Below are 26,710 nucleotides of genomic sequence, written 5' to 3' on the forward strand. Positions count from 1 at the left end.
ACAAACAACACCAGAGATCGCATAATACAATTTTGCAAGACCAATGACTTATTCATTGGAAATTTTTTTTTTCCAACATTATAAATGACAGCTATACATGTAGATCTCACCGGATGGAATACAAAGGAATCAGATTGACTACATCTGTGGAAAGAGACAATGGAGAAGCTCAATATCACCAGTCATAACAAAGCCAGGGGCTAACTGTGAAATAGACCATCAGTTGCTCATATACAAGTTTAAGCTGACTAAAAAAAAAAAAAAAGCTGAAGCTGAAGAAAATTAAAATAAGTCCATGAGAGCCAAAGTACATCCTTGAGTGTATCCCATCTGAATTTAGAGACCATCTTAAGAATAGATTTTACACATTGAACACTAATAACTGAAAACCAGACGAGTTGTGGGATGACATCAAGGACATCATACATGAAAAAAGCAAAAGGCCAGTAAAAAGAAAGAAAAGACAAAAATGGATGTCAGAAGAGACTCTGAAACTTGCTCTTGAATATAGAGTAGCTAAAGGGAACTGAAGAAATGATGAAGTAAAAGAGCCGAATAGAAGATTTCAAAGGGCAGCTCAAGAAGACAAAGTAAAGTATTATAATGAAATGGGCAAAGACCTGGAATTAGAAAACCAAAAGGGAAAAACATGCTTGGCACTTCTCGAATTGAAAGTACTGAAAAAAAAAAAATTCAGGACTCGAGTTGCAATATTGAAGGATTCTATGGACAAAAAATTAAACTAGCGAGGAAGCATCAAAAGAACATGGAAGGGATACACAGTCACTGTAACAAACAGAATTGGTAGATGTCTTAGTTATCTAGTGCTGCTATAACAGAAATACTACAAGTGGATGGCTTTAACAAAGAAAAATTTATTTTCTCCCAGTTTAGGAAGCTAGAAGTCTGAATTCAGGGCACCAGCTCCAGAATAATGTGTTCTGTTTCTGCTGGCTCTGGGAGAAAGTCCTAGTCATCAATCATCCCTTGGTCTAAGAGCTTCTCAACACAGGGATCCCAGGTCCAAAAGATATGCTTCACTCCTTGCTCTTCTTTCTTGGTGGTAGTGAGGTCCTTCTCTTCTCTGCTAGATTCTTTATTTTATATCGCAAAAGAGATTGATTCAAGATACAACATAATATTGTAGATTGAGTTCTACCTTATTAACATAACTGCCTCTAATCCTCCCTCATTAACATCATAGAGGTTAGGATTTACAACATGTAAGAAAATTACATCCAATTACAAAAAGGAGAGCAACTACACAATACTAGGAATCATGGAGTAGCCAAGTTGGCATGCATTTTTGGAGGACACAACTCAATTCTTAATGGTCTACATTCAGCCTTTTCTGGAGGTAGCATATGATCAAAAACCAATGGTACTGAAGGAAGAAGGTCAAGCTTCACTGAAGACATTAGCGAAAAAGAAAAAAAAAAGCCTCCAGAAATTAAAAGGATACCAATTGAGATGGTTTAACAAACGAATGTAATGCTGGAAGTGCTCATTCATCTATGCCAATAAGTTTGGAAGACAGCTACCTGGCCAACCCACTAGAAGAGATACATATTTGTGCCCATTTTAAAGAAAGGTGATCCAACAGAAAGTGGAAATTATCAAACAGTATCATTAATACCACATGCAAGTAAAATTTTGCTGAAGATCATTCAAAATTGGTTGCAGCAGTACATCGACGCAGAATGTCCAGAAATTGAAGCCAAATTCAGAAGAGGACATGGGACAGTGGGTGTCATTGTCAATGTCGGATGAATCTTGGCTGAAGGCAGAGAATACCAGAAAGATTTTTACCTGTGATTTATTGGCTATGAAAAGGCATTCCACTGTGTGGATCATAACAAATTATGCATAACATTGTGAGGAATGAGAATTCCAGAACTCTTAATTTTACTGTTACAGAATCTGTACATAGACCACGAGGCAGTCTTTCAAACAGAACAAGGGGATACTGCATGATTTAAAGTCAGGAAAAGTGTGCATCAGGGTTGTATCCTTTCACCATACTTATTCAGTCTGCATGTTGAGCAAAATAATTTGAAAAGCTGGACTATATGAAGAAGAATGTGTCATTGGGACTGGAGGAAGACTTATTAACAACTTTTGATATGCAGTTGACACGACCTTGCTGGCCGAAAGCGAAGAGGACTTAAGCACTTACTGATGAAGATCAAAGAATACAGCCTTCAATATGGATTACATCTTAGTATAAAGAAAACAAAAATCCTCATAACTGGACCAATAATCAACATCATAATAAATGGAGAAAAGATTTAACTTGTCAAAGATTTCATTTTACTTGGATCCATAATCAGTGCCCAAGTAAGCAGCAGTCAAAAAATCAAATGACATATTGCTTTGAGCAAATGTGCTGTCAAAGACACCTTAAGGTGTTAAAAAGCAAAGATGTCACTGTGATGACTAAGGTGCACCTGACCCAAGCCATAGTATTTTCAGTTGCCTCATATGCATGGGAAAGCTGGTAGAAGAAGAATTGATGCATTTGAATTACAGTGTTGTTGAAGAATATTGAATATACCATGGATGAATAAATCTGTCTTGGAAGAAGTACAGCCAGAATTCCTCTTAAAAGTGAGAGTGGTGAGACTTCGTCTCATGCTGCTGTGGACATGTTATCAGGAGAGACCAGTCCCTGGAGAAGGACATCTTGCTTGGTAAAGTAAGGGGTCAGCAAAAAAGAGGAAGATCCTCAACAAGATGGATTGACACAGTGGCTGATACAATGGTCTCAAACATAGCAATGATTGTGAGGATGGTGCAGGACCTGGCAGTGTTTCATTCTGTTATACATAGGCTCACTATGAGTTGGAACTGACTCCATGGTGCCTAGTAACAACAATACCTATTTTGCTTTCTTTTAAAAATATCCCCGTGTCATCATTCTGATAAGTCTATAAAAGTAAGTAGCTTGAGAGTTTTTCCAATACTTTTAATTAAAGAGGCCTAATTGCTATCATCATTCATGATTCTTTTGTACATAGGGTTGCTTTGAGTGGGAACCAACTCCACGGCACCTAACATCAACAACAAAAACAGTCTGAGCCATGATTCAAGTCTGAATTTCCTACAAATCCGACTATCATGGCAGCTTTAGTCATTGCTTTTCAAGGCCTGTGATGACTTAATTTGCTTGCTTCAACATTTAGTAGTACTTTATCTGATGGATATCATGTAATCCATTAATAGCATCATTTGAACAAATAATCTCATTAGTTTAGAGTGAATAATGAATCAAGTCATGTTGACAGTTGAGATCAAGAGAACGTTTTATAATGTTCTGGATTATATAAAACTGTGGTCAAGGAAGAGAGATATATTTGCAAGGTCTTGTTAGATGATGTTAAATAAAACAGACTTCCTATTAGTCAAAGTGTAGTTTTAACCGTGAAAGGAAGGCCACTTTAATTTCCTAGGGATGTCATACAATCATCTCACTTTGTTTTGAATAATGAAATGTCTAGGATGCTGCTGGTTATCATTTTTTCCACTGCATGGTGAGTAGTGTTTTCCCCTTTGTCAGAGCAAAGGAAGGATTACTGTAATTAATGACCAGAGAACCAGAGGAGGGTACGAGTTAGGAATGGAATGCAAGAAGGCTCCACTTTGCTGTTGCCGCCTTCTGCAGAAACTGTTCTTCTCCAAAGGGGCAGCTGGCTTGTGCCTGTCTTTGTGGCCTCCTGTCTAAGCTCACTTTACTTGATCACGTTCATGGTTATTATTGCCCTTGAATTTTCTACCTCAAGGAGGAACAATTTCAGCTCCATATCTCAGTGTATACCTATGTAATATTTTCTCTTTTTTAAAGGAAAGTCTATAGCTGATAAAAAAAATTGAAATTTGGCTACTCCCACCAAATCATACATTTAAAGGGCATTTGGGTGCAAAAATATCCTTGCATTTATAGCTTGTTGTTTTATTCTTATCACTAGCTAGTTCATTAATTTGATTCAGTAATCTAAACGATATCCACTCTATTATTAAAATTGGAGAGGTTCTGCCTCATTATTTGTGTAATAACTTCTTCATGGAGGATAAAGCTGATTATGCTTCATGTCTTTTCCCCTCTCGATTCTTCACTTCCATCTCATGGGCAATGGCAGAGCACTGTCCTGTACAGGACGAATTCATGCTTCTCATGTCAGTTTTCAGAAACAAAGAGAATGTGCAGTCTTGTGTCCCAATATGAAAAGGTGTGCAGGCAGCAGCAGTTCAGGAACGAAAACCAAGTTTAATTATATAGCAAGGGAGAGAACTATCTTTTAAGATGAGCCTGAAGTTGTGATCTTGAACAGAAGAAGGCTGAGGCTAAGAAAAAAAAAAAACTTTAGGAGACAGTCAACCGTGAAATACTGAACAGTGGACTTAAAAATTATGTTATCAGCCCACGCTTCCTAAACTTCAGCACTGCATTAGTTCAGACACTGAATTTTTCAGCCCATGTATCTCTAGACTAGTCCTTCAGCCCCCATTCTCTAGCCTGTCAGACCAGACCACTTCAGATACTAAAGGGCAACCATCCAGCTTCCTCTACTTGGAAACTTTTATCAGCTCCACTTCTCACAGAATGAAATAAAAATCTTTCTGCTTGCTATTCAAGATCTACCTTTAATCAATTTAGCTTTCTGTCACAATTTTCTCCATATTTATATTTCCGGTTCAAGGCCTGTTATGAATGGAATTTTGTCCCCCCCCCAAAATGGGTGTCAACTTGGCTAGGCCATGTAGTGTGTGATTGTCCACAATTGTGTCATCTGATGTGATTTTCTTATGTGTTGTAAATCCTGCCTCTGTGATTTAATAAGGTAGGATGAGAGACAGTTATGTTAATGAGGCAGAACTTAATCTACAAGATTAGGTTGTATCTTTAGTCAATCTCTTTTGAGATATAAAAGAGAAAAGAAGCAAGCAGAGAGATGGGGGCCTCATACCACCAGGAAAGCAGCATCGGGAGCAGAGCACGTCCTTTGGAACTGAGGTTCCTGAGCTGAGAAGCTCCTAGACCAGGGTAAGATTGATGACAAGGACTTTTTGCCAGAACTGACAAAGAGAGAAAGCCTTCCCCTAGAGCCAACACCCTGAATTTGGATTTCTAGCCTCCTATTCTGTGAGACAGAAACCCTGGAGGTGTAGTGGTTAAGTGCTAGGGCTGCTAACCAAAGGGTCACCAGTTCGAATCCTCCAGGCACTCCTTGGAAACTCTACGGGACAGTTCTACTCTGTCCTATAGGGTCACTATGAGTCGGAATCAACTCAACGGCACTGGGTGTTTGCCGGTAGTCTGTGAGAGAATAAATTTCTGTTTGTTAAATCCACCCACTTGGGGTATTTCTGTTATAGCAGCACTAGATGCGTAAGCAAGGGCATAGTATAAATGGGACTTATTTGCGTAGTTCAGCTCATGGTCCTGCAGTCTCAACTAACTGCTCACCTCTTCTCAGATTCATTCAGATCTTCTAGTGTGCTGTTTTCATATAGCTTCAGCTGACTGGTGAAGTGGTATTTCCCAAGCATGTTTTATGAAGCCCTGGTATTGAGAAGGAGGTTACATGGTTGAGTATCATCCATCTGTCTGTTGTCATACTGTAGTGGCTTGTGTGTTGTTATGATGCTGGAAGCTATGCCACTAGTATTTAATTTAAAATGCCAGCAGGGTCACCCATGTTGGACAGGATTCAGTAGAGCTTCCAGACTAAGAAAGACTAGGAAGAAAGGCCTGTAATTTACTTCCAAAATTAGCTAATGAAAACCCTATGAATTACAAGAGAAGATTGTCTGATATAATGTTGGAAGATGAACCCCCTAAATTGGAAGGCACTCAAAATGCACAGTGGCCACAATAGACTTGAGCGTTCCAATGATTGAAAAGATGGAGCAGGACGAGGCAACATTTTGTTCTGTTGTGCATTGGACCACTGTGAGTGTCAGTGCTGACTCAAGGGTAACTAACAACAACAACAATGGTTCAATAAGTTTGCAAACACCCTCCTGACTTACTGTATACCGCTATTGAAGATTCACTTTGGGTATTGGAATATTTTGTTGTTAGGAACCATTGAGTTGGTTCCTACTCATAGCAACCCCATGTACAACAGAATGAAACACCTCCTGGTCCTGAGCCATCCTCACAATCGTTGCTATGTTTGAGCCCACTGTATCAGCCAGTATGTCAACCCATCTTATGGAGGGTCTTCCTCTTTTTTGCTGACCCTCTACTTTACCAAGCATGATGTCCTTCTCCAGGGACTGGTCCCTGCTGATAACATATCCAAAGTATATGACATGAAGTCTCACTATCCTCACTTTTAAGGAGCGTTCTGCTTCTGAGATAGATTTTTTTGTTCTTCTGGCAGTCCATGGTATATTCAATATTCTTCACCAGCACCGTAATTCAAAGGCATCAATTCTTCTTTGTCTTTCTTATGTATAAATAAATGTTAATATTTATGAAATATAACGTACATAAAGTGCATGAAAATGAATTTACAACTTAAGTCATTAGCGTAAAGTAACCTGTAAAAGCACTGCCCCGTTCTAGAAGCCCCCTCCCTCCCATATACCCTTCCTAGGTCATAATATGCTTCCTCTCAATTGGTGTAACTGGTATCTTGACTTTTTGCTGGGCGGGAGGCAGCGGGGGACTCATTTTTAATGTTTGGTGATTTCCATGGTTTAAATACTGTTATTGTCAATGGTTGATTTTAAGCTATAAACATTTCAACTGGCTCACCGAATTTCTGGAAATTTAACAATTAGCTTTTATGAGGCTGTCTAAGCCAAGACCAGTGCCATTCCCTTCATTTCTTTGCTGCTGCTGCTTCTTTGTTGTCCTCTGCCTCCTCCTTTACCTCCTGTTCCTTCCTCTTCCTCTTCCCCTTCCCCTTCTTCTTTTTCACAGTTTTACTACCTATGTCCAAAACAAACAAACAAAAAAACCCTAACCCGTTGCCATCGAGTTGATTCCAACTCATAGCGACCTTATAGGACAGGGTGGAATTGCCCCATAGAGTTTCCAGGGAGCGCCTGGTGGATTCGAGCTGCCCGCTTTTGGTTAGCAGCTGTAACACTTAACCACTACGCCACCAGGTTTTCCACTACCTATGTATATGCCTCTAAATATATAGTTTTGTCTTACATTTTTATCACTTTCTTCCTGCTGCTTTTTTACTTCTTGAGTCAGGTAATTATTGTTTTCATTATTTCTTATAATACCAATGTTCATGTGATTATAATATTTTGGAAGTTTTTCTTCCTTTTCTATATTCTAGAAAAGTTTAAATAACACTGAAATTATCTACTCTTTAAAGGTTTAGCAGAATTACCCTGAGAAACCATCTAAATCTACTGATTTTTTGAGGTATTCTCTCTCGGTCTCTGATAATCTTGTTTATTTCTTCCATAAATATAACACTGGCTAAGATTTTGAAAATCTCCATTCTGGTCAGTCTTGGTAAAATATATTAGCTTAACATATTAGTTCACTTAAAAACCCAAAAACCCAATGCTGTCGAGTCAATTCTGACTCATAGTGACCCTATAGGACAGAGTAGAACTGCCCCATAAAGTTTCCAAGGAGTGCCTGGCAGATTCGAACTGCCAACCCTTTGGTTAGCAGCCGTAGCACTTAACCACTACACCACGAGGGTTTCCCCTTAGGTTTCCCAATATTTGAGAAAAGTAGTCATATAATATTTCTCATTTTCCCTTTTCTAAGGATATTTCACTTATATCTTTATTTATTTAATTTTATATTGTACTTTAGATGAAGGTTTACAGAACAAACTAGTTTCTTGTTAAACAGTTAGTGCACATATTGTCTTATGACATTGGTTAGCAACCCACGACATGTCAACACTCTCCCTTCTCAGCCTTGGGTTCCCTATTACCAGCTTTCCTGTCCCTTCCTGCCTTCTAGTCCTTGCCTCTGGGCTGGTGTGCCCCTTTAGTCTCATTTTGTTTTAAGGGCCTGTCCAAGCTTTGGCTGAAGGGCGAACCTCAGGAGTGACTTCATTACTGAGCTGAAAAGATGTCCGGGGGCCCTACTTTCAGGGTTTCTCCGGTCTGTGTCAGGCCAGCAACTCTGGTCTTTTTCAGTTAGAATATCGTTTTACATTTTTCTTCAGCTCTGTCCAGGACCCTCTATTGTGATCCCTGTCAGAGCAGTCAGTGGTGGTAGCTGGACACCGTCTAGGTGTACTGGACTCAGTCTGGTGGATGTGGTCCATTAGTCCTTTGGACTAATCTTTCCCTTGTATCTTTAGTTTTCTTCATTCTTCCTTGCTCATGAAAGCGTGAGACCAGTGGAGTATCCTAGATGGCTGCTCACAGATGCTACTCATCAAAGTAGAATGTAGAACATTTTCTTGATAAACTAAGTTATGCCAATTCAGCTAGATGTTCCTCAAGACCATGGTCCCCACAACCCTCAGCTGAGCAATTCCATCCCCCAGGGAGTTTGGATGTGTCTATGGAGCTTCTGTGACCTTGCCTTGTACATCACTTGTACCTTTTTCGTTTTTTAATATTTGTGTTTTATATTTTTTTTCTAGATTAGGTAGATAGCCATCTAAGTATATCATTCTACATCTTTGCTTTTCTTTCTTTCTTTGGAACTAGTTTTGTGATTATTTCCAGTGTTTTTATATTTTCTAATTTATTAATCTCTTCTTATAATTTTAGTAATTGCTTCCTATTTCTTACTCAATGAGTCAGATGATTATTGTTTTCATTATTTCTTGCATGATGATATATGTGCTTAGGCTATTAGTTTTTCTCTGAGCATAGCACTTTAGCTGTTCTTATAGGAAAGAAACATGTACAGCAAGAAAAACACTGAACTGTGATTCAGGAAACATAGGTCCTAGACCTGATTTTCTCTTTGTGTTGCAGGTTCATCTTGGGCATGTCACTTAGTCTCCACACTTGGGTTTCAGTTTCCTCAACTAGAAATAAGGAAATGGTATTTGATGATCTCATTTCTGTTTTGCTCTCTATTCTATGAAATATACCCCAGTCTCCAGCTAGCAACAAGAATTTTAATTTGAAATTCCAGTTGAGTCGACAATGTGAATTTTAAAGTGACAAACTTTTTTTTTTTCCCATAACAATTTACTGGTGAGTCTGAGACGTGTAGTCTCCAGTGCAATCACAAAAGAAATGCTTCTAATTGTGATTTTGCTATACAGTGGGGACTTGTGCCTCAGCAAACTCAGGATCTATACCGATATCCTATAGGGTCGCTATGAGCTGGAATTGACTCAATGGCCATGGGTTATTACCTTGATGTCCCTGGCTAGTGAAAGTGGTTAATGAACACAGAAGGTTGTAGGTTTGAGTCCACACAAAGGTGCCTTTGAAGAAAGGCCTGGTGATCTACTTCCAAAAATGCAGCCATTGAAAACCCCATGAAGGACAGCTGCAGTCTGACACTCATGGGGTTGCCATGAGTTGTAATCAACTCAATGGCAACTGGTTTGGTTTTATTCATGTGGCACATTTTATCAAAATCAGTTAGATGTTGAAAGTTATCATATAAAGTTCATGAAGAAGAGTTTTCCTAGATCCTTTGAAATTCTTGAAATAAACACAAGCGATTGTAGGTAATGAAAAATTAGGGTGCAGCTCTTAGCTGTTTAAAAGTGAGTGGTTACAAAGTGAAACAGATGAAGGCAGAAAGTAACCACAAATAACATGTCAGAATGAAACTGCAGAAGGAGATCTTGTGAATTCTGGAAGCTACGAAGAAATACTAGGGCAGTTCTACTCCGTCCTGTAGAGTTGCTATGAGTCGGAATCAACTCAAGGGCAATGGGTATAGAATAATGACAGCATTATTAAAATAACATTGACAGATACTGCTTTCAAATTTTCCTTACAAAAAGAATAAAACAAACAAAGAAATGAAAACAGTATTTAGGGATATTAAAAAGGTAATGTCAGGGAATAGGAGCCAAATTGTCACAGAATCTTTAACTCATCCACATTACATGAAAATTCATATGTGAGGTCTCTGTCCATATTTTAAAATCTAAATAGCCGCTGAAAAACTAATGTTCTTTAAGGAAGCGTTAACGTTAACACAGTAAAAGAGAAATACCTTAATTTTTGAATTTTCCTATGTGTGTGTTTAAGCATTGACATGAACTCAATACACGTTACATTTAGCTACTAATGTAATAAAATGCCAGAAGAGAAATAAGGAGGAAGGAAAATTGAACAAAATCCAACTGTGCCCTTTATTTAAAGAAAGACACTTTTTCTTCCAGTTTATAAAATATTATGTAACAATGGCGATCATTGCCCGCTCTATATAACCCAATCTACGTAAATCCCTTCTGAGTACTTTTTGTCCATATTCCTAACTATAAGAATGTAATCTTATAACCTTGAAAAATGCATTGATGTTAAATGCATATAAGGAGACCAGGATAAGTAGCAATGTTAACAAATGAAGGTAAATATATTTAATCAATTATTCCTTTTTTACCTCTCCAGAGAGGAGAAAGAAGTTATATCCCACCCTACATTTTGTTTAAAAAAATTCATGATGCAGCTTAGTTTCATTTTCCTGAAAGCTTTATAATATTAAATATTCCAATACTCATAATATTAAGACCTATTAATATTAAATACTACAGTTAAATATTAAATTACCAAATGTCACCTGATTGAAAACATTGGGTCGTTTGGAAGAATAAAGTTATTTACTGTTGCACATTGTTTTGTGTGCTCCTTTGTAAGTCAGTACTAGAAGCAACATGCCAAAGGGAATAACAGCTCAAAAGATTTCTGCAATTTTGGCCAAATATTTCCCCATTTTGTGCAAGAGACAATTGTTTCTCAAGTTGCCAAATTAACCTTAAAAGATATACAAATATAATATACATATGTATATATAACCCTTTGACTTCGAGTAGATTCCCACTCTTGGAGACCCCATATGTTAGAGTAGAACTAAGCACCACAGGGTTTTCTTGGCTGGAGTCTTAATGAAAGCAGATTGTCAGGCCTTTCCTCTATGATGCTGCCGTTTGTGTTTGAACCACCAACCTTTCAATTAGTTGTTGTTGTTGTTAGGTGCCATCGAATTGGTCCCGAATCATAGTGACCCTATGTACAACAGAATGAAATACTACCTGTGCCATCCTTACAATCATTGTTGTTTGAGTCTACTTTTGCAGCCACTATGTCAATCCATCTCGTTGAAGGTCTCCCTCTTTTTCACTGACACTTTACTTTACCAAGCATGGATGTCCTTCTCTAGGGACTGGTCCCTCCTGATAACATGTCCAAAGTACGTGAGACAAAGTCTCATCATCCTTACTTCCAAGGAGCATTCTGGCTGTACTTGTTCCAAGACACATTTGTTCATTCTGGCAGTCCATGGTATGTTCAGTAGTCTTCACCAACACCATAATTCAGTTAGTAAAACCCACCACTGCCATCGAGTGGATTCTGACTAATAGCAACCCTATAGGACAGGGTAGAACTGCCCCATAGAGTTTCCAAGGAGTGCCTGGTGGATTCGAACTGTTGACCTTGTGGTTAGCAGCCATCATATGTAACCACTATGCCACCAGGGTTTCCAATTCAGTTAGTAGTTGAGTGCAAAACATTTGCATCATCCAGGGACTATATATACATACATAGTAGTTGTGGGTAGCCTAGTCACTTCCGACTAATATTGACCCTATATGACACCGTGGAACTGACTCGTAGGGTTTCCTAGGCTGTGTTCTTTATGGGAGCAGATTACTAGGTCTTTTCTCCTGTGGAGCTTCTGGTGGGTTTGACCATTTAATTAGCAGCTGAGCACTTAACTATTTTGCCACCAGAGCTTACTCGCCATCTGTCTATCTGTCTGTCTGTCTGTCTACCTACCTACCTACCTATCTACTTACCTATCTATCCATCCATCCACCCACCCACCTGCCCGTCCGTCCTTCCGTCTGTCCGTCCGTCCATCCATCCAATCTATCCACACACACACACACACACACACACAACACACATGCTGGGCCTGGTATGGAAGATGTGGAAGACAATGCATTTGTATTTATTTTGGCCGGACTCTGCTTTAAATTTATAATCTGTGACTTCTGTGAACTTGGATGAGTTAATTGATCTTTTTTGGCCCATTTTCCTGCTCTCTAGAAGGGAACGATTATACCTGCTTGCTATAGTGGCTATGAGGCCAAATGAGGTAGTGTGTATAACAGCATCAGACACATGGTGAGGACTTACAGATTAAATCTCCATTGTCCTTGGGGTGATCATCTTTTCTAACGAACCACCATTTAAAAATATAGAAATGAATGTAAAGGATAAAATGTGAGCCTGCACATCAAAATATGAGAAAATATTCCCTAAAAATGAATTGAAGTGGGCTATTAACATGAAAATTGAAATGAATGAAGAAAACATTCAAATTTTCACTCATATAGCCAGAGCCAAATCAAATACAAAACCAGAATCCTGGATAAGGGATATGGTACATTTGTCTGATTCCTGTCATTAAGTGGGCTTCTAATTATGTTGTATATGTTGTTTCAGAGGCAAAGGCCCATTGAAAAACACATCTGATGTCATTAATGCTGCCAAGAAAATTGCTGAAGCAGGTTCTCGAATGGACAAATTGGCCCGTGCTGTGGCTGATCAGGTAACATAAGAAGAAAGAGCGAGCAGATTCTGAGTGGAATCATTAATTAGCACTTGGGTTCTCAAATGGGTTTTATGCATGCTATAAAATGTCTCTGAAGAATGAATTGTGGGTATCACTAACATTTTACAAACTAGCCTCTAACTCTATTGAGACCGAGCTGATGGCAGAGGTGGGTTCATATGGCCATGAACTCCTTGGGAAAGAAGAGTACCTACTAGAGTTAAGGAATATCCCGGTTGTCCTCATTCAGAAAGTCTTGTAAAGGAGGGAAGAAAGAAAGAATGTTGTCGCTTGCTATTTAATATTAATCTCACTGTATCAATGCTCTTCATAAATGGTATTAATCCACAGGATGGAAGCTCCAGATTTCACCTTAATTTTCAGCTAGACTCAAAGGCATCAGAGATAAATAAAATTCTCAGAATATCGCTTGTGCTTTCAGGCCAAATGAGCACAGACATCAAAATAGTCCTCAATTTCACCTCGAATGTTTGAGTTTGTTTCCAGGCTTTTCATTTTATTTAGCTTCATTTTGAACTCTAAGATCCTACATTAAGTATGCCTTATTGTAATGTTTCATTTTTTGTAGGAGTACTTTAGGTAATAGACATTACCAGATAACTGGTACTAATCCTTTTAAGCAACAGTGGCTTACAATTTGAACCATTTCAAATGTAAAACATCATAAAATATAAAATAAGTTCCTGAAATATAAAATATTAATAAGATTATGTGCACACAATGTTATGAGCATAGATTTGCTTACTAGACTATAATACAGTAATATACTTCAGAGATATTGAAAGGTATGGGATTGCTTTTTTCTCCATAAAGGCCCAGTTTGTTGAGTCCTGGTATTGCTTAGTATAGTTTCCCCACCTCATTCCTTAAAATTAGGCTTGCTCTTCTAAATACTGGCTTCTTTCAACATCTCAGGCTTCAGAATCCTTTAAGTCCATACCAAATTCTCTCATCTCCTAAAGGCTGAGAAAAACAAAAGATTAAACTTTTAGGATTACGTTCAAAATAAGAACTGACAGATTGTCTCATGGACTTTACAAATAATAAATTTTATGAATTTAATTTTTTTTAAATGCATTTGATGGCTAACCTGGGGCATTTTTTTTTTTTTTTTTTTTGCTTACCTTGACTTTTTTTTTTTTTGAAGTGCTTAATAGTTGACAGGAAACCCTGGCAGTGTAGTGGTTAAGAGTTCCTGCTGCTAACCAAAAGGTTGGCAGTTTGAATCCACCAGGTGCTCCTTGGAAACTCTGTGGGCAGTTCTACCCTGTCCCATAGGGTTGCTAGCAGTCAGAATCGACTCAATGGCAATGGTTTTTTTTAATAGTTGGCATTATTAAATAAATCAAGAATTACCATAATTTGAGGAACCTCATTTCTGGAAGTAGAAGACTAAATTATTGCTATTTCTACTTTCAGGAAAATACAAACTACAAGGTACCCTGAAGTTTAAACTATAAGATAAGCTTCATTGGACAGAGTTCCACAGGTATCCCAGAAAGTTCACATAAAAGAAAAGAAAGCCAATTTAACCTACTTGAAAAGATGCATGGAATAAAAATGCCACATTTTTCCCTGCAAATATTGAGGGACATGGGAATGAACAGGGTGACCAGAGATTGAAAAATGGATCTGGGAAGACTTTTGTTAGGAATGACTTTCCTTCTCGGTGGGTGGGGTTTAGATGGCTTTTCCATTATACTCTGAATCTTAATGGCTAGATGTGTTTGGTCTCCTAAAGTTCAACATTTTTGGTTATATTTTTCATTTTGACCTTACATTTTTGGAGTTTATTCTCCAAGAATTAGGCAACTGAAACCAATAGCCCAAAGCAGTTTCGATATACGGAAAACACACATACATACTAGGATTCTAGATTTATTTTGAGATTCAGTGTCAAAGTATTTAACATGCTATTTTATAAATCTGTTGCCGTCGAATCAATTCTGACTCACAGAGACCCTGTGCAAACCATACTCGTTGTTATTGAGTTGATTCTGACTCAAAGCAGCGCTGTAGGACAGGGTGAAACTTTCCCTTAGGATTTCTAAGGCTGTGTGATCTTTACGGAAGCATACTGCCACATCTTTCTTCTGCGGAGTGGCTGGTGGGTTCGAACAGCTACCTATCAGTTAGAGGCTGAGTGCTTAAGCACTGTGCCACCAGGACTCCTTTGCTATTTAATAATGACTTTAAAAAATAAACAGATGAGGGTTATATACAACTCTCTCTTTATGGCATTCTTATTGTGATTAGCTGTGAAGCACCTTGCAATTTTTTTTTTTTTTTAAGTTTTGTCTGAATGGGACATTTATCTCTCAAACTCTACACCTGTTTCCATGGTGTAGAAGTATTTTCCTTGGTCCATCATACCTTTTTGTGCGTGCTTTAAATGCTTTGTTTTAAACAAAAGAATGGAATGAACGTTACCAAGGGGTTGATTGGTTGCCTTTATTTTGCCTGAAAATATTTTTATGAAGATTCAAGGTATGCATGCAGTATAAACTTTTTACACTCGGTTGCATTTTTAATTACCGTTCTATTGAGATAGAACTTCCAGTTTAATTTGCTGCTAGGTATTTGTATTGAAAACCTTCTCAGTCCTTTAGGGAGATATCATTTTAAAGTTCATTCCTTTCAGTATATGGGTCTCTGGAGTAGAATAAATATTACAGTACTAAGTATTTGTAGGAAGCTAAAAACAGTCTTTTTTTTTTTAAAACTGTCTGTCTGGAATTCTTTCTTGATAAATACAGTTAGTGAAAAAAATACCACAATGGTAAGTGTTATGCATAAAAGAGACCCCTTTGTCGCATATTAAATAAATGATATGTCAAAACCACTGACTTCTCTGTATTGACGAATTCTTTCTTGAATTCTCTTTCTGGAGCTTGAAGGAAACTTAGCTTTTTCTAACTTCAGTTTTGACTGTAGGTGCTTATATCTTACTGTTTTTCATCAAGCTATCTAGTGGTTATATTTCCTTGACGAGAGCCCAATTAAGCCAGAACTATTAAATGGCCTAGGGCAGCTTGAGCTGAGCATTTGATAGCAGTATGAATATATTTAAAGTGCTGGGTAGCCATTAGGTATTGTAGTCTCAGACATGTGTGAGTGAGTTCTATAAATGTTGATGGAAGAATTCTGCTAAACTCTGTACTTAATGGACATCTAACCACTTCAGTCACAAGGAGAATTCAAACTCCCTAGTAGCCCAGTGGCACAGTGGTTAAGCGCTTGGTTGCTAACTGAGAGGTTGGCAGTTTGAGCCCACCAGCCACTCCTCAGGGCAAAGATGTGGCAGTCTGCTTCTATAAAGATTATAGCCTTGGAAACCCCATGGGGCAGTTCTACTCTGTCCTGTAGGGTCACTGTGAGTCAGAATCGACTTGAGGGCAATGAGTTTAGAAGCCCTGGTGGTGCAACGGTTAAGCACTTGGCTGCTAACTGAAAGACTGGTGGTTGGAACTCACCCCGTGATTCCACAGGTGAAAGACTTGGCAATCTGCTGTCCTAAAGATTACAGTCTAAAAACCCTTTGAGGCAGTTGTATTCTGTCACATGGGGTCAAAATTGATTTGACAGCACCTAACAACAACAACAAGAACAACCACAGTTGTACCACCTATTTGTCAGTTTGTCATACTGTGGTAGTTTGCGTGTTCCTTCAACACTGGAAACTATGTTATGGGTAGTACAAATACTAGTAGGGTCACTCATGTTGGACAGATTTCAGTGGAGCTTCCAAACTAAGACAGACTAGGAAGAAAGGCCTGGTGATCTACTTCCAAAAACTCAGCAGTGAAAACCCTGTGATCACAATAGAATGTTGTCTGATATAGTGCTGGAAGATGAGCCTCCTAGGTTGGAAAGTACTCAAAATACACAGTGGCCCCAACAATGGACTCAAACATACTAATGATTGTGAAAACGGTGCAGGACCAGGCAATATTTCATTCTGTTGTACATGGTGTTGCCGTGAGTCAGAGCCAACTCACTAGCAACTAACAACAACAACCGTAATTGACCCTGGTGCATCCATTGAAAGCCTTCAGAATTAATTCCAATTGGCTTCACCTTCATTCTGCTGGAATCTATTCCTCTTACGGTAGTTGTTAACTACCCTAGAGTTGCTCCTTTAAAGGGAGTTTATTATATTGATAACATTTTTGATAAATATGGGAATATAAAAAGTAGTATAGACTTGTTTGAATGAATGCCATATTCCTTTGAAAATAAAAGAAAATAATTGATTTTTTCCCCAGCTAATTGAATTGAAATTCTACCCCATGGCGTAGCAGAGAGATTGCCACACAGGGGAATTTCCTTGTTGCAACCATTGCTTTGGTGGTTATTATGCTACTGTTGCATTATTATTTGGTTGCATTAAAAGAACTTTTCATGAAGTGAAAGTTGAATGCAGTACCAGGAAAAAAAGTGGAGAATATTTAATTTTCCTAACAGTTCAGAAGACAACTGGTTAAAAACACTCATAACCATTGACAGTAGTTCCAGGAAGACTTTCTGGAAGATCTTCGAACATTCTCTTTATAAAATATTACTGAAGTAGAGGCAACCATTCTAAACTATGGGTTGTAGCCTTCCTAAAATACACTGTGGAGAAGTTAAGTTTAATGGATGTAATTAAAGTACGTGACACTGAAACCATTCTTTCTTGTAGTTTTTATATATAGCAAGTGTTAGAAACTAAAGAGTACTTGCTAATTGAGAGGACTTGTTTTTTTGTTGTTGTTGTTTTATAGTGTCCTGATTCAGCATGTAAGCAGGATTTATTAGCCTACCTTCAACGAATTGCCTTGTATTGCCATCAGCTCAATATCTGCAGCAAGGTGAAGGCAGAAGTACAGAATCTGGGAGGAGAGCTCATTGTATCAGGGGTAAGCCGGGACTTGGGCTTTGCAATATCAAGTTCCCACTGTTGTACTTCCAAAGCCAGTATTCTTGGCAACAGTACTGCTAAAAGCACCAAGCTACAGTGGTTCATAGGGAAGATTTTTTTATTATTATTATTAATAAATGTTATCACCGTTATTCCAGAGTTTACAATAACTCACAAAGAGCGATTTGATTTTCCAATTACCCCATGTTTATACTATCCTTGTAAAATCTCCATTCTTCACAAGAAAACTAATTTCAGAGTCTGGAAACTCATGGCCAAGCTATGACTATGATAATTATTTGGGGCTTTTGAATATTTACTATTGTGAGTTTATTCCCTTTGTTAGTTGTAGTAATTTTCATTCTCTCTTCAGGAGCCAGCCTCTCTATGTGTGGATTGTGTTCACATGTTAGAGATGATGGCAACAGTAGGAATTCATTCATTCAGGTTCCAATGCATACTAGGTTATTCGTAACCCCTGAAAGCTAGAAGATGCTTGAATTTTATATAGGTTGATGTGCTGTTGCCAAAAACTAACATAGTTGTCAAACACTAACAACTATATATCCTTTGCTCAATCATTCTAATATTGCTCTTCTCATGAAAATATAATTACTGGGTCCATTCCCATCAAATGCATAGATATGGAAAGTTCAACAAATATTTAGAAGAATCACAATTTCTTGGCAAGATTTCAAATGTATGTGTTGAGGTTCTTCACCTTGGCTTCTTTTCCTCCCTCAGTCCCTTCCTCTCAACACAAGGGTGTCCTTTATTGTAAATTGTTTGTGAGTCCAGAGGTGTGGCTCTGCCACCTTTAGTTCTTTTCCCAGTCAACAATGATGCTGTCATTTTAAGTGTGGCATTACCAGGAGCATAACATTTTCAACATGGTGAATGCCTTGTAAAAATCAGGCTGTTCACAAGCTCAATTCTTTCTAAAGCCATTTTCAGAAATTCAGCAGCTTGACTGTTAAGTAAAAAATATGTGGAAAAATGATTCTTGAACCCAAATGCTTCATTTCCTATATTGTTTGCCTTGCAGAAAATATAGCTGGGAAAAGTGCTGACCTGGCTGGCATGGAGGTACCGTCTGGAAAGCCCACTCCATGCAGTCCCACCCAGAGTTCAATAAATTGGCTATTTTGTGCCTCTTCCCAAAGCTCAGTCACCTCTTTGCATTTCCAAAATGGTCCTGCTTCAACATTCTTCAACAACCAAGAGCAATCTGTCTTTCAGTGTGTCCTCTCTGCCAAGCTGGTGATTACCAGCAGTCTCTCAGCCAAGAAGTGATCAAAACATTGCATCTCCCTTGCTTTCTTTCTTATCTTCAGCCTCGATGGTATAGTTTCCCATACCATTCTGCTTTCATGTCCATCTGTGCACAGCAACTGTGGAACCGAGTGCTTTTTGTTCAGCTTGCCTCATGTGCTTTCATTTGTTACTTTCCAACTCTTATTATTTACATGGATGCACAAAGCATCTTTGTGGATCTCCGACTCCACAACCTCATTCTGGACGATATTTTAACAGCAGAGTTGCTTTCCATCATCCTCTCAGTACCCATTGTTAGTGGTCACTGCCTCCAGAGTTTCATTTCCATTGTCTTTTCCTCATTTAGATATAGCCCAAACCATCGCTGGCTTTTATCACTTGCACTGTTGGCATTTGTGAAGGTGTTTGAGATTGAGAACACTATCAAGAAGCCTGTTTCCTTCTTTGAGGCTTATTGGCAATGTTCATAAATCCTTGCATGGGAGAAGGCTTCTTTTAGAGGAATGTTATAATAATTCTGAGTCAAATGCATCATATTGCTACATATCGTGCAGTTTGGGGCCTGCTCTTGGCCTCTCATGAGTCTTCCAAGCTTGATTGCTGTTTGGTGCCATATTTGCATCTGTAGTCTGCTTGTCTTTGCCACTTCTGCTTCCATCTTATTCTTCATCCTCCTACACTGACGGCCAATGGAGAAAGAAATCAATACACTTATTTCACAAAATAGCCATAAAGAACCCCCTTAGAAGTTCTGCAAGTCAAGAATGTGAGACCCCATACACACAAACTTTTCAATGATTTTGCCAAGAAAATGCACCCATCCTTTGGGCACCATTTACTTTGTGGTTAGGCATGAAAAAAATTGCTGTTTTTTTCTGGAGAGGCCACTGTAGTTTAATGTACAATTACGTATATATATATACTTGATAGTTCTTTTCCTTTTTTCCCTGAGTATATATGAATATGGGATTCAAAACTGTGGCTTCTTCTCCAAAATATATGAAAGCCCACAGGGCTATGTATTTGTTAGAGGTCAAATTCTCTACTAAAATAGAAGAGATATGGATATATTATTTCCATTTTGCTAAGAAAAATGGTTTGGATTTCAAAAGCAAGAGCTATCTTTTTATAGCCTTGTGCTGACATGATGAACATATGTTAAACAAAATGCACATGTGAACAAGTATGTACCGTGTCAGCATGTTTATGTTTTATGTGATTCTGTGTGTACAAACTGGGAAAGGCCTCTTCCGCTGTGTCTGCCTTTGACATGAGAGGTGGGGCAGGAACACTGAACAAGTCATGGGGAGAATGGATATACAAGCTCTTCATGGGTCATGATGGGGAACTGGAGAAATAAAGCAGTCTAGAATGTGTGTCTATATGTATATCTTCTTTGGTCACACAACTACTGTCTAAAAAGCACCATTAGCTTTCTGTCTGGGAATCAAGTTTTTTAACTCATTGACTTAATCCTTTCTCAATAACCAAAAGGTCCTATTCTTAATAAATTTCCAAGTAGAAGCTACATTTGTGAGCTAATTTGGCTTAAACTGGTACTAAGTGATAATGATGGGGAAAAATAAAATAAAAATACTAGTAGAATGTTAGATCAAAAAGTGCAGGAAATTGAGTCCCAGCAGATAAAACAACTAGTTAGTCTATAAGCTGGCTTTATTTGTTTGGTTCGTTTAGTGTTTGCTTGCTTATTTACTTACTCTCTTAAGCCAGTTTACATGTTTTTTGGAACAAGGAGTGTTGAAAGAAGAAAAATAGAGAGGGAAGGAAGGAAAATGGGAGGGAAGGAGGGATGAAGGAAGGAAGGGAAGACAAGGGAAAGAGAAACTTAAATATAGCTTATCATAAATTAGTTTGGGGCAGGTAATGTCTGTTAAATGTGACAGCATTCTATTCGCCATAGGAGAAAAGTTGAGCTAATTAAAAAAAAAATGTAAATATGATTTTGGATACAAATATGTTCCAAATTAATAAAGATAGCCATGATATGGAAATTACCTGCATATTGGATGATCATGTTTTTAACTAAGGTTTTTATTTGCTCAGGTTCAGAGAATTTACTGAGCACTGTCTAACTTTAAAAATGGAGACATGCATATGGGTGCGGAGAAAGAAAAATCATTCCATGACCTTTGGTTATCTTTAGCTTCACTTTGTGCATTGTTCTAAATGAGATTGGATACACTCATGCAGAATTTTATAATTAGGCACATTGAATATCATGCATTCTGGTAAGCCTGAAAAACTCAACCTAAAATAAAAAAAAAAAAAAATTCAAATATAACAGGAGCTTCATTGTAAAACTGAAACCAGAGTAGAAGAGCTGCTCAGGACAGGAATTTAATGTTTAGGCCAGAAATGGCTGGGGGGATGGGGGTGGATTCTGCTGTACCTTACGTGAAAATGGTACAAATTTTAATGAATGTGACTGCATAGCCATGTCTGTCTTCATACTAACAAAATCCTGGAAGGATAGAATAAGTCATCCAGTTACATGAACAGAGTTTGGAGGTGAAGGACGTTAGTTGCACCACTCCTCCGGCTGATTGAATGAAGCTCTGAACCATTCCTGAGAGAGTGAGAAGCCTGCCCTAATGTACGAGGTAGTTTCAGGCATGTATCTATGCTGCATTTGTTCTCTGCTGATTGAATGGAGCCCTGAACCTTTCCTGAGAGAGTGAGAAGCCTGCCCTAATGTGGGAGGTAGCTTCAGGCATGTATCTATGCCGCATTTGTTCTCTGCATTTAAATCTCCCCTTTCCAAATCTGAATTCCTCTCAACTGGATTGTGGAGAGAAGTTTGACAGGGTGAGCAGGTATAATTGTGACACAGGTAGGATGTGAATTGGCAAAGAGAAAATTGGAGAATCAGGAGTCAATGACAGTCATTTTTATTTGCCCATGTTTCACATCATTAAAAAAAAATTTGGACTCCAATGAAAATAAAATGAATATTTATACTGATAGAAGAAAAACATTCCTAGAAATATTGGAAGGGATGATATTCAAATCAAACCTACCTTACACCAGCGTGTAATAAAAAAGACATAGGTGCACTCTCACACACATATCACTTGATTTGACATATATTCCTTTACCTGTCTAATAAGCAATAATCAGAACTGAACAAATGGCTCGTAACTGTGACCTATCTGATCCATTATCATTTGAGGTTTTTTTGTACAATGCTATACGTATATGTATGTGTATATATATATGTATGTACGTATTATGTATTTTTTAAATTGTGACCTGTTGAGATGAGCACTGACATTTATTTGAACAGTTCTGTGTTTCCTCTATAGAAAAAGTGCCAGTATTTTGCAATGGTATGAAACTTTCATTGAAATAAGCATTGCACCTGATAGTGTAGACCATTATTTACCTTAAGCAATATTTCTGATGCTATCTATAGTAAGCTTTTAACTAGGGTATCTTTACTTCTCAACAGAAAAAGTCCAAATGTTAGCTGTTTCAGTATCTTTTTCAATTTGACTTTGACATGCATTTCAGTGCTTCATTTGGACAAGACAGTATGTATTCAGGGGGTTTACAGAAGTTCAAAGAAAGTTTATCCAAAAGGTAGAGTATTAAATATTTGGGCTTAAAGGACCTTTCCTGATATAGAGAGAGTAGGAGAGGCCAGTTCTAAAACGAGTAGGAGGAAATAAACTTCAGATTATAAATCCGGAAGGAGGGATAGTAGGAATACCCTGACAGTAAGAAAGTTAACCAGGTATTTATCATTTGCAGAATGGCAGTATTTCTTTGCACACACTTTGCTTAAGATGGTTTGTTGCCTAATTCAATCTTTCTCCCAAAAACTTACCCTTCACCTCCTATTGTGAGAGTGAAACTATAGCTATTTAATTCCAATTCCTGCACCAAGTCTTCCCTAGTTACCACTGGCATCAGTGTGCATGGTCATCCATATTTGTACAACCCAAATTATATAAACCCTAAAGGGAAATAACCCTTAAGTGGTTTTTCAGTGCAAATGCATTGTCCCAGTGTTGTAAAAGTGACATGTGGCCAACTCAGAACTATTGCTTTTTGGGAGAAAAGGGAAATTAATAGGAATTTTTATAAGAAAACCTCCTTGGGTGTTGGGCATCATAGAAAGTTTTGTATATGTCACACTGCACCTATATATGCTGACTCCCTGGGTTCAAACAGCCTTGTGCAAAGGAAGATGGTATACTGCTTTGCTATCAGTTACACACTCAGTGAAGTGAGCTTAAACTTATCAGCATAATCAATTCTAATCAATAAAAAAAAATCGGTTATTCATTAAAGTAGTGAAGCCAGTTGGCTATCTTACTGGTTTTTTACATAGGAAAATACGTTATAACTCCAATGCTTTCATTTTAAAATAAGAAAAAAAGGTTACATTGTGGCACAGCTGGGACTTGAACCAAGAAAATAACTCTTTACCTTAAATGGAGACCTGGATTGACCTAACTTTGATCTACTCAGTGGTTAGCTGTGAATGTATCACCAAAACTTGTGGGCTGAGGGGTTATTTCCATTGTAGTTGGGGGATATTATTGTTACTAAGGGTAGAAGGAGTTAGTGGGTTTAAGAATAGCATCTCCTCTCCAGAAATATCAAGGCCATTACTTGTCATTCAATCAATGAGCTTTAATTCCTTTGGATCTTAGAAGATTTTCATGTTTTAAGAACCTCTGGTTAAAAAAGAGAAGACAAACAATTCACACCTTAATCTACTAGCAATTAATATCTTACATTTCATTTTCTATGCCTAGGATTATTTGGCAGGAAATGAATAGTCACACTTTGTGAAAAGTTGGGTATTAGACATATGTGAGGTACCTAAACAAGGGGAGAAAATTGCACCTATCACAGGATATCTGTGAAGCACAGGCAACCCTATTTCAGAAATGCAATACTTTTTATAAAGTTTTCACATGAGATGTATTCTAATTTTTAGATTTTGTCCGTATATGATAAATGTCTGATTTCATTCTAAGATAATCTTTATTCATTAATACGTTTTAAACTATTAGTGTCCAGAAAAGTATCTTAGACATGCCTCTCACCTTTTTAATCAGTTTTGGGTAGGTAAGGGCCAATATGAATATAATTATTCCCTTAAATGAATCAAATAATTATGGGACATCAAATTGTTGAGTGGAATCCTTTATTTAGAAACAGTATCCATAAAATCAGCCCTTACTTTCCAGTTTTCCTGTATATAGTTTGATTTGTCAGATCTAGTCAAGAAGTAGGCTAATTTAGAATTGGCTACCTAAGCCCATTGTCTTTTTTCTTTTTCTTACTTGGACTTGCCCCAAGAATTTCTGGACTGAGGCAGGTAAAGAAAAATAAGTTAAAATCTGAACCAGTTAATATTAAATATATAAGTATAAAAGACAAAATGAATATTAAAACCAGTGTGCTAAAGATTATCTGAGGATTTCGTTATGGATTTTGTGCATTTTTTTCCATTACTTCAGATGGCCAAGAGTAAAGGATATGAAGAGGCTCCCATAGCAAAACTGAGACAAGGCTTATTGTTCAGTTGTTGTTGTTCAGTGCCATGCAGTCAGTTCAGAGTCATAGTGACTCCCTGTGATAGAGTAGAACTTCCCCATAGGGTTTTCTAAGCTGTCATCTTTACAGGAGCAGACCGCCAGGCTTTCTCCTGAAGTGGGTTTGAACTGCCAACGTTTTGGTTAGCAGCTGAGCCCTTAATCTTTCATTCTGTACTGGATTTGATACAATTTTGACAATATTTTTCTAGAAAAATATCAGAGTTTCATAAGTTGTTCCTAATTCCAATCAAAATGTAGCAACAAAAGTTTCCTATTCACTTAAGAGCCTTTTCTTATTCATTGAATTCATCAATCCTATTGCATCCCTACCATGTAGAAGGCACAGAGCTAAATATTGATGTGAATGAAGGCATTAAAGTCTCTTTATTGCTAATATCAAAGAGTTTCCATGAAAAGCATAAATATTTTCTGTCCGCTGTTTTTTTTTTTTTTTAAGCTGCATATTATATGTTCTTTTTTCTTTTCATTTAGTTTCTCAGCTCACTGAAATGTTTAGCATTCGCAGCTAGAATAGCAGGGTGTCTGTTGAGCCTCCATGTAGTCACTGTTTTTCTTGGTTTATTACAGTCTAGAAATAAAATTGTGTTTGACTCTTACTATTGCCTACATCCTGTCCCTACAGATTATTTTGTCAAGTGCTTTCTCCAGTCTCTCTTAAATGATTCGTAAAATATGGCTTTGATCACAACCGTTAGAAGAGAAATGCTTGGCATGTTCCGGCCCATGTATCTCACAAATCGGGAAGGTTTCTGAATGGGCAACGTGGAGTTTCCTTGGTTCAGTTTTCTCTGACTGCCTGAGAACACATGGTCTTACTCTATCTTGAATAGTCATTTCACTTCTGGGCAATGAATATATTTCACATATTTTGTCATAATCGTATTCTCTTAAATGGAAGCTTTCCTCATTTAATCTTTTCTTTCATCAATATTTCCACTATCTTATTTTATGACTTTTCTCTGGAGACCTTCATCTGTACAGATTCCTTTCAGATAATGAACTTGACTGAAACTGTGGCTAAGTGTTCTGTCAAATCTGTGTGAGCTGTCTCTTGAACTCTGACATCCATTTTCTTTTGCAAATCTATTTTGAAATGGAGAGAAAAAAGAAAAGAAGAAGAGAGAGAAAATATCCTGGAGAAGTCCCAGTCAGCATAATCTTGGAAGAACCATGTACTCTTTTACGCCCAAGGTTCTGAATATGAGGTAGCAACGTAAAACAGAACTGACGCGTGGTTTCTTTATCTAGGAACTCCCAATTCAAATTCTGCTGCTATCAACATGAATCAGAGAATCTATTGCTGAGATGATTCTATTTTTTTTGGTCAAATTGGATGTTGGCTTCCTGGTCATGACCTCCATGATGAATTGCTTTGTAAATGCATCTGTGGGTTATTCTTTTGGAATGTATAAATATTCCACCTGACATTTCTCAATCCTTTATCCTAAGAAGTTCAACAAACAAAATCTACCCCAAACAAATAGAAGTGGGAATCCAAACCCACATTTCTCTAGGTAGAAGAAAATTATAACTGTAACTACCATAACGGGGCCTCTTGACTACTGAAATCCTGCAATCACTTCATGTCTTGTCTTGAAGGGCTCCTCATCCATTTATGTGATGTCACAGGGAATGTGCACCCACTTCGTGATTATAGTAAGACTTAGTTTTCATGAAAAATGTCAAGGAGCCACAGATCCTAAGAAGAGTCAGAAATTATCTGATCCTGTCATTGCACCCTGTGTCAAAGAAAGTTGTATTGTTTTAACTAATATCATAATTAAAGGCATTATCACAATCAGTCATACTAAATTCACCTAAAAGGTCAGCACAGTTCACCACCCTGCATCCTTTTGATGCAGCCTAGTTTTGCATTGGGATCCTGAAGTCCTACTCCATTTCCAAATAGACGATAGGGAATTAATAAGAAATATGCCAATAGATTATAATCTAAGTCCAGTTTTTTTATTTCAATATTTAAAAAGTGCTTAACTCCATTTTTATTCTAATATTCTAATGTTGAGAGAAGTGTACCTTCTTTGTGAGTAGTAAGAAAAATTAATGTGTTTATTGAAGAATGGACAATTGCATCATTTAATCTTAAAAAAAGACGCATAAACTTTGTATGAAAGACATGATCCAAGTAAGCTTCTAACACATAATAAACAATTTTTAAACTGAGAAATAGTGGTAAATGACTAACATGCTCCTTACAACAGGAAATAG

The 26,710-nt window shown here is 37.6% G+C and overlaps 1 protein-coding gene across 6 annotated transcripts in view; it reads left to right on the forward strand.

The window, feature by feature from the left end:
• Nucleotides 1-26,710, forward strand: part of CTNNA2 (catenin alpha 2) — a 1,142,650-nt gene that overhangs the window by 1,081,667 nt on the left and 34,273 nt on the right. For 5 of the 6 annotated variants that reach the window (XM_023552816.2, XM_010593677.2, XM_003413708.3 and 2 more), the window contains 2 exons: nucleotides 12,586-12,691; nucleotides 17,479-17,613. In XM_023552816.2, the coding sequence (XP_023408584.1) occupies nucleotides 12,586-12,691; nucleotides 17,479-17,613 (241 nt within the window). The remainder of the gene's footprint in view (nucleotides 1-12,585; nucleotides 12,692-17,478; nucleotides 17,614-26,710) is intronic. The other variant, XM_003413709.3, reaches the window with a different exon arrangement.

This window comes from Loxodonta africana, chromosome 15 (genome assembly GCF_030014295.1).
Source record: "Loxodonta africana isolate mLoxAfr1 chromosome 15, mLoxAfr1.hap2, whole genome shotgun sequence".
Classification (NCBI taxonomy): domain Eukaryota; kingdom Metazoa; phylum Chordata; class Mammalia; order Proboscidea; family Elephantidae; genus Loxodonta; species Loxodonta africana.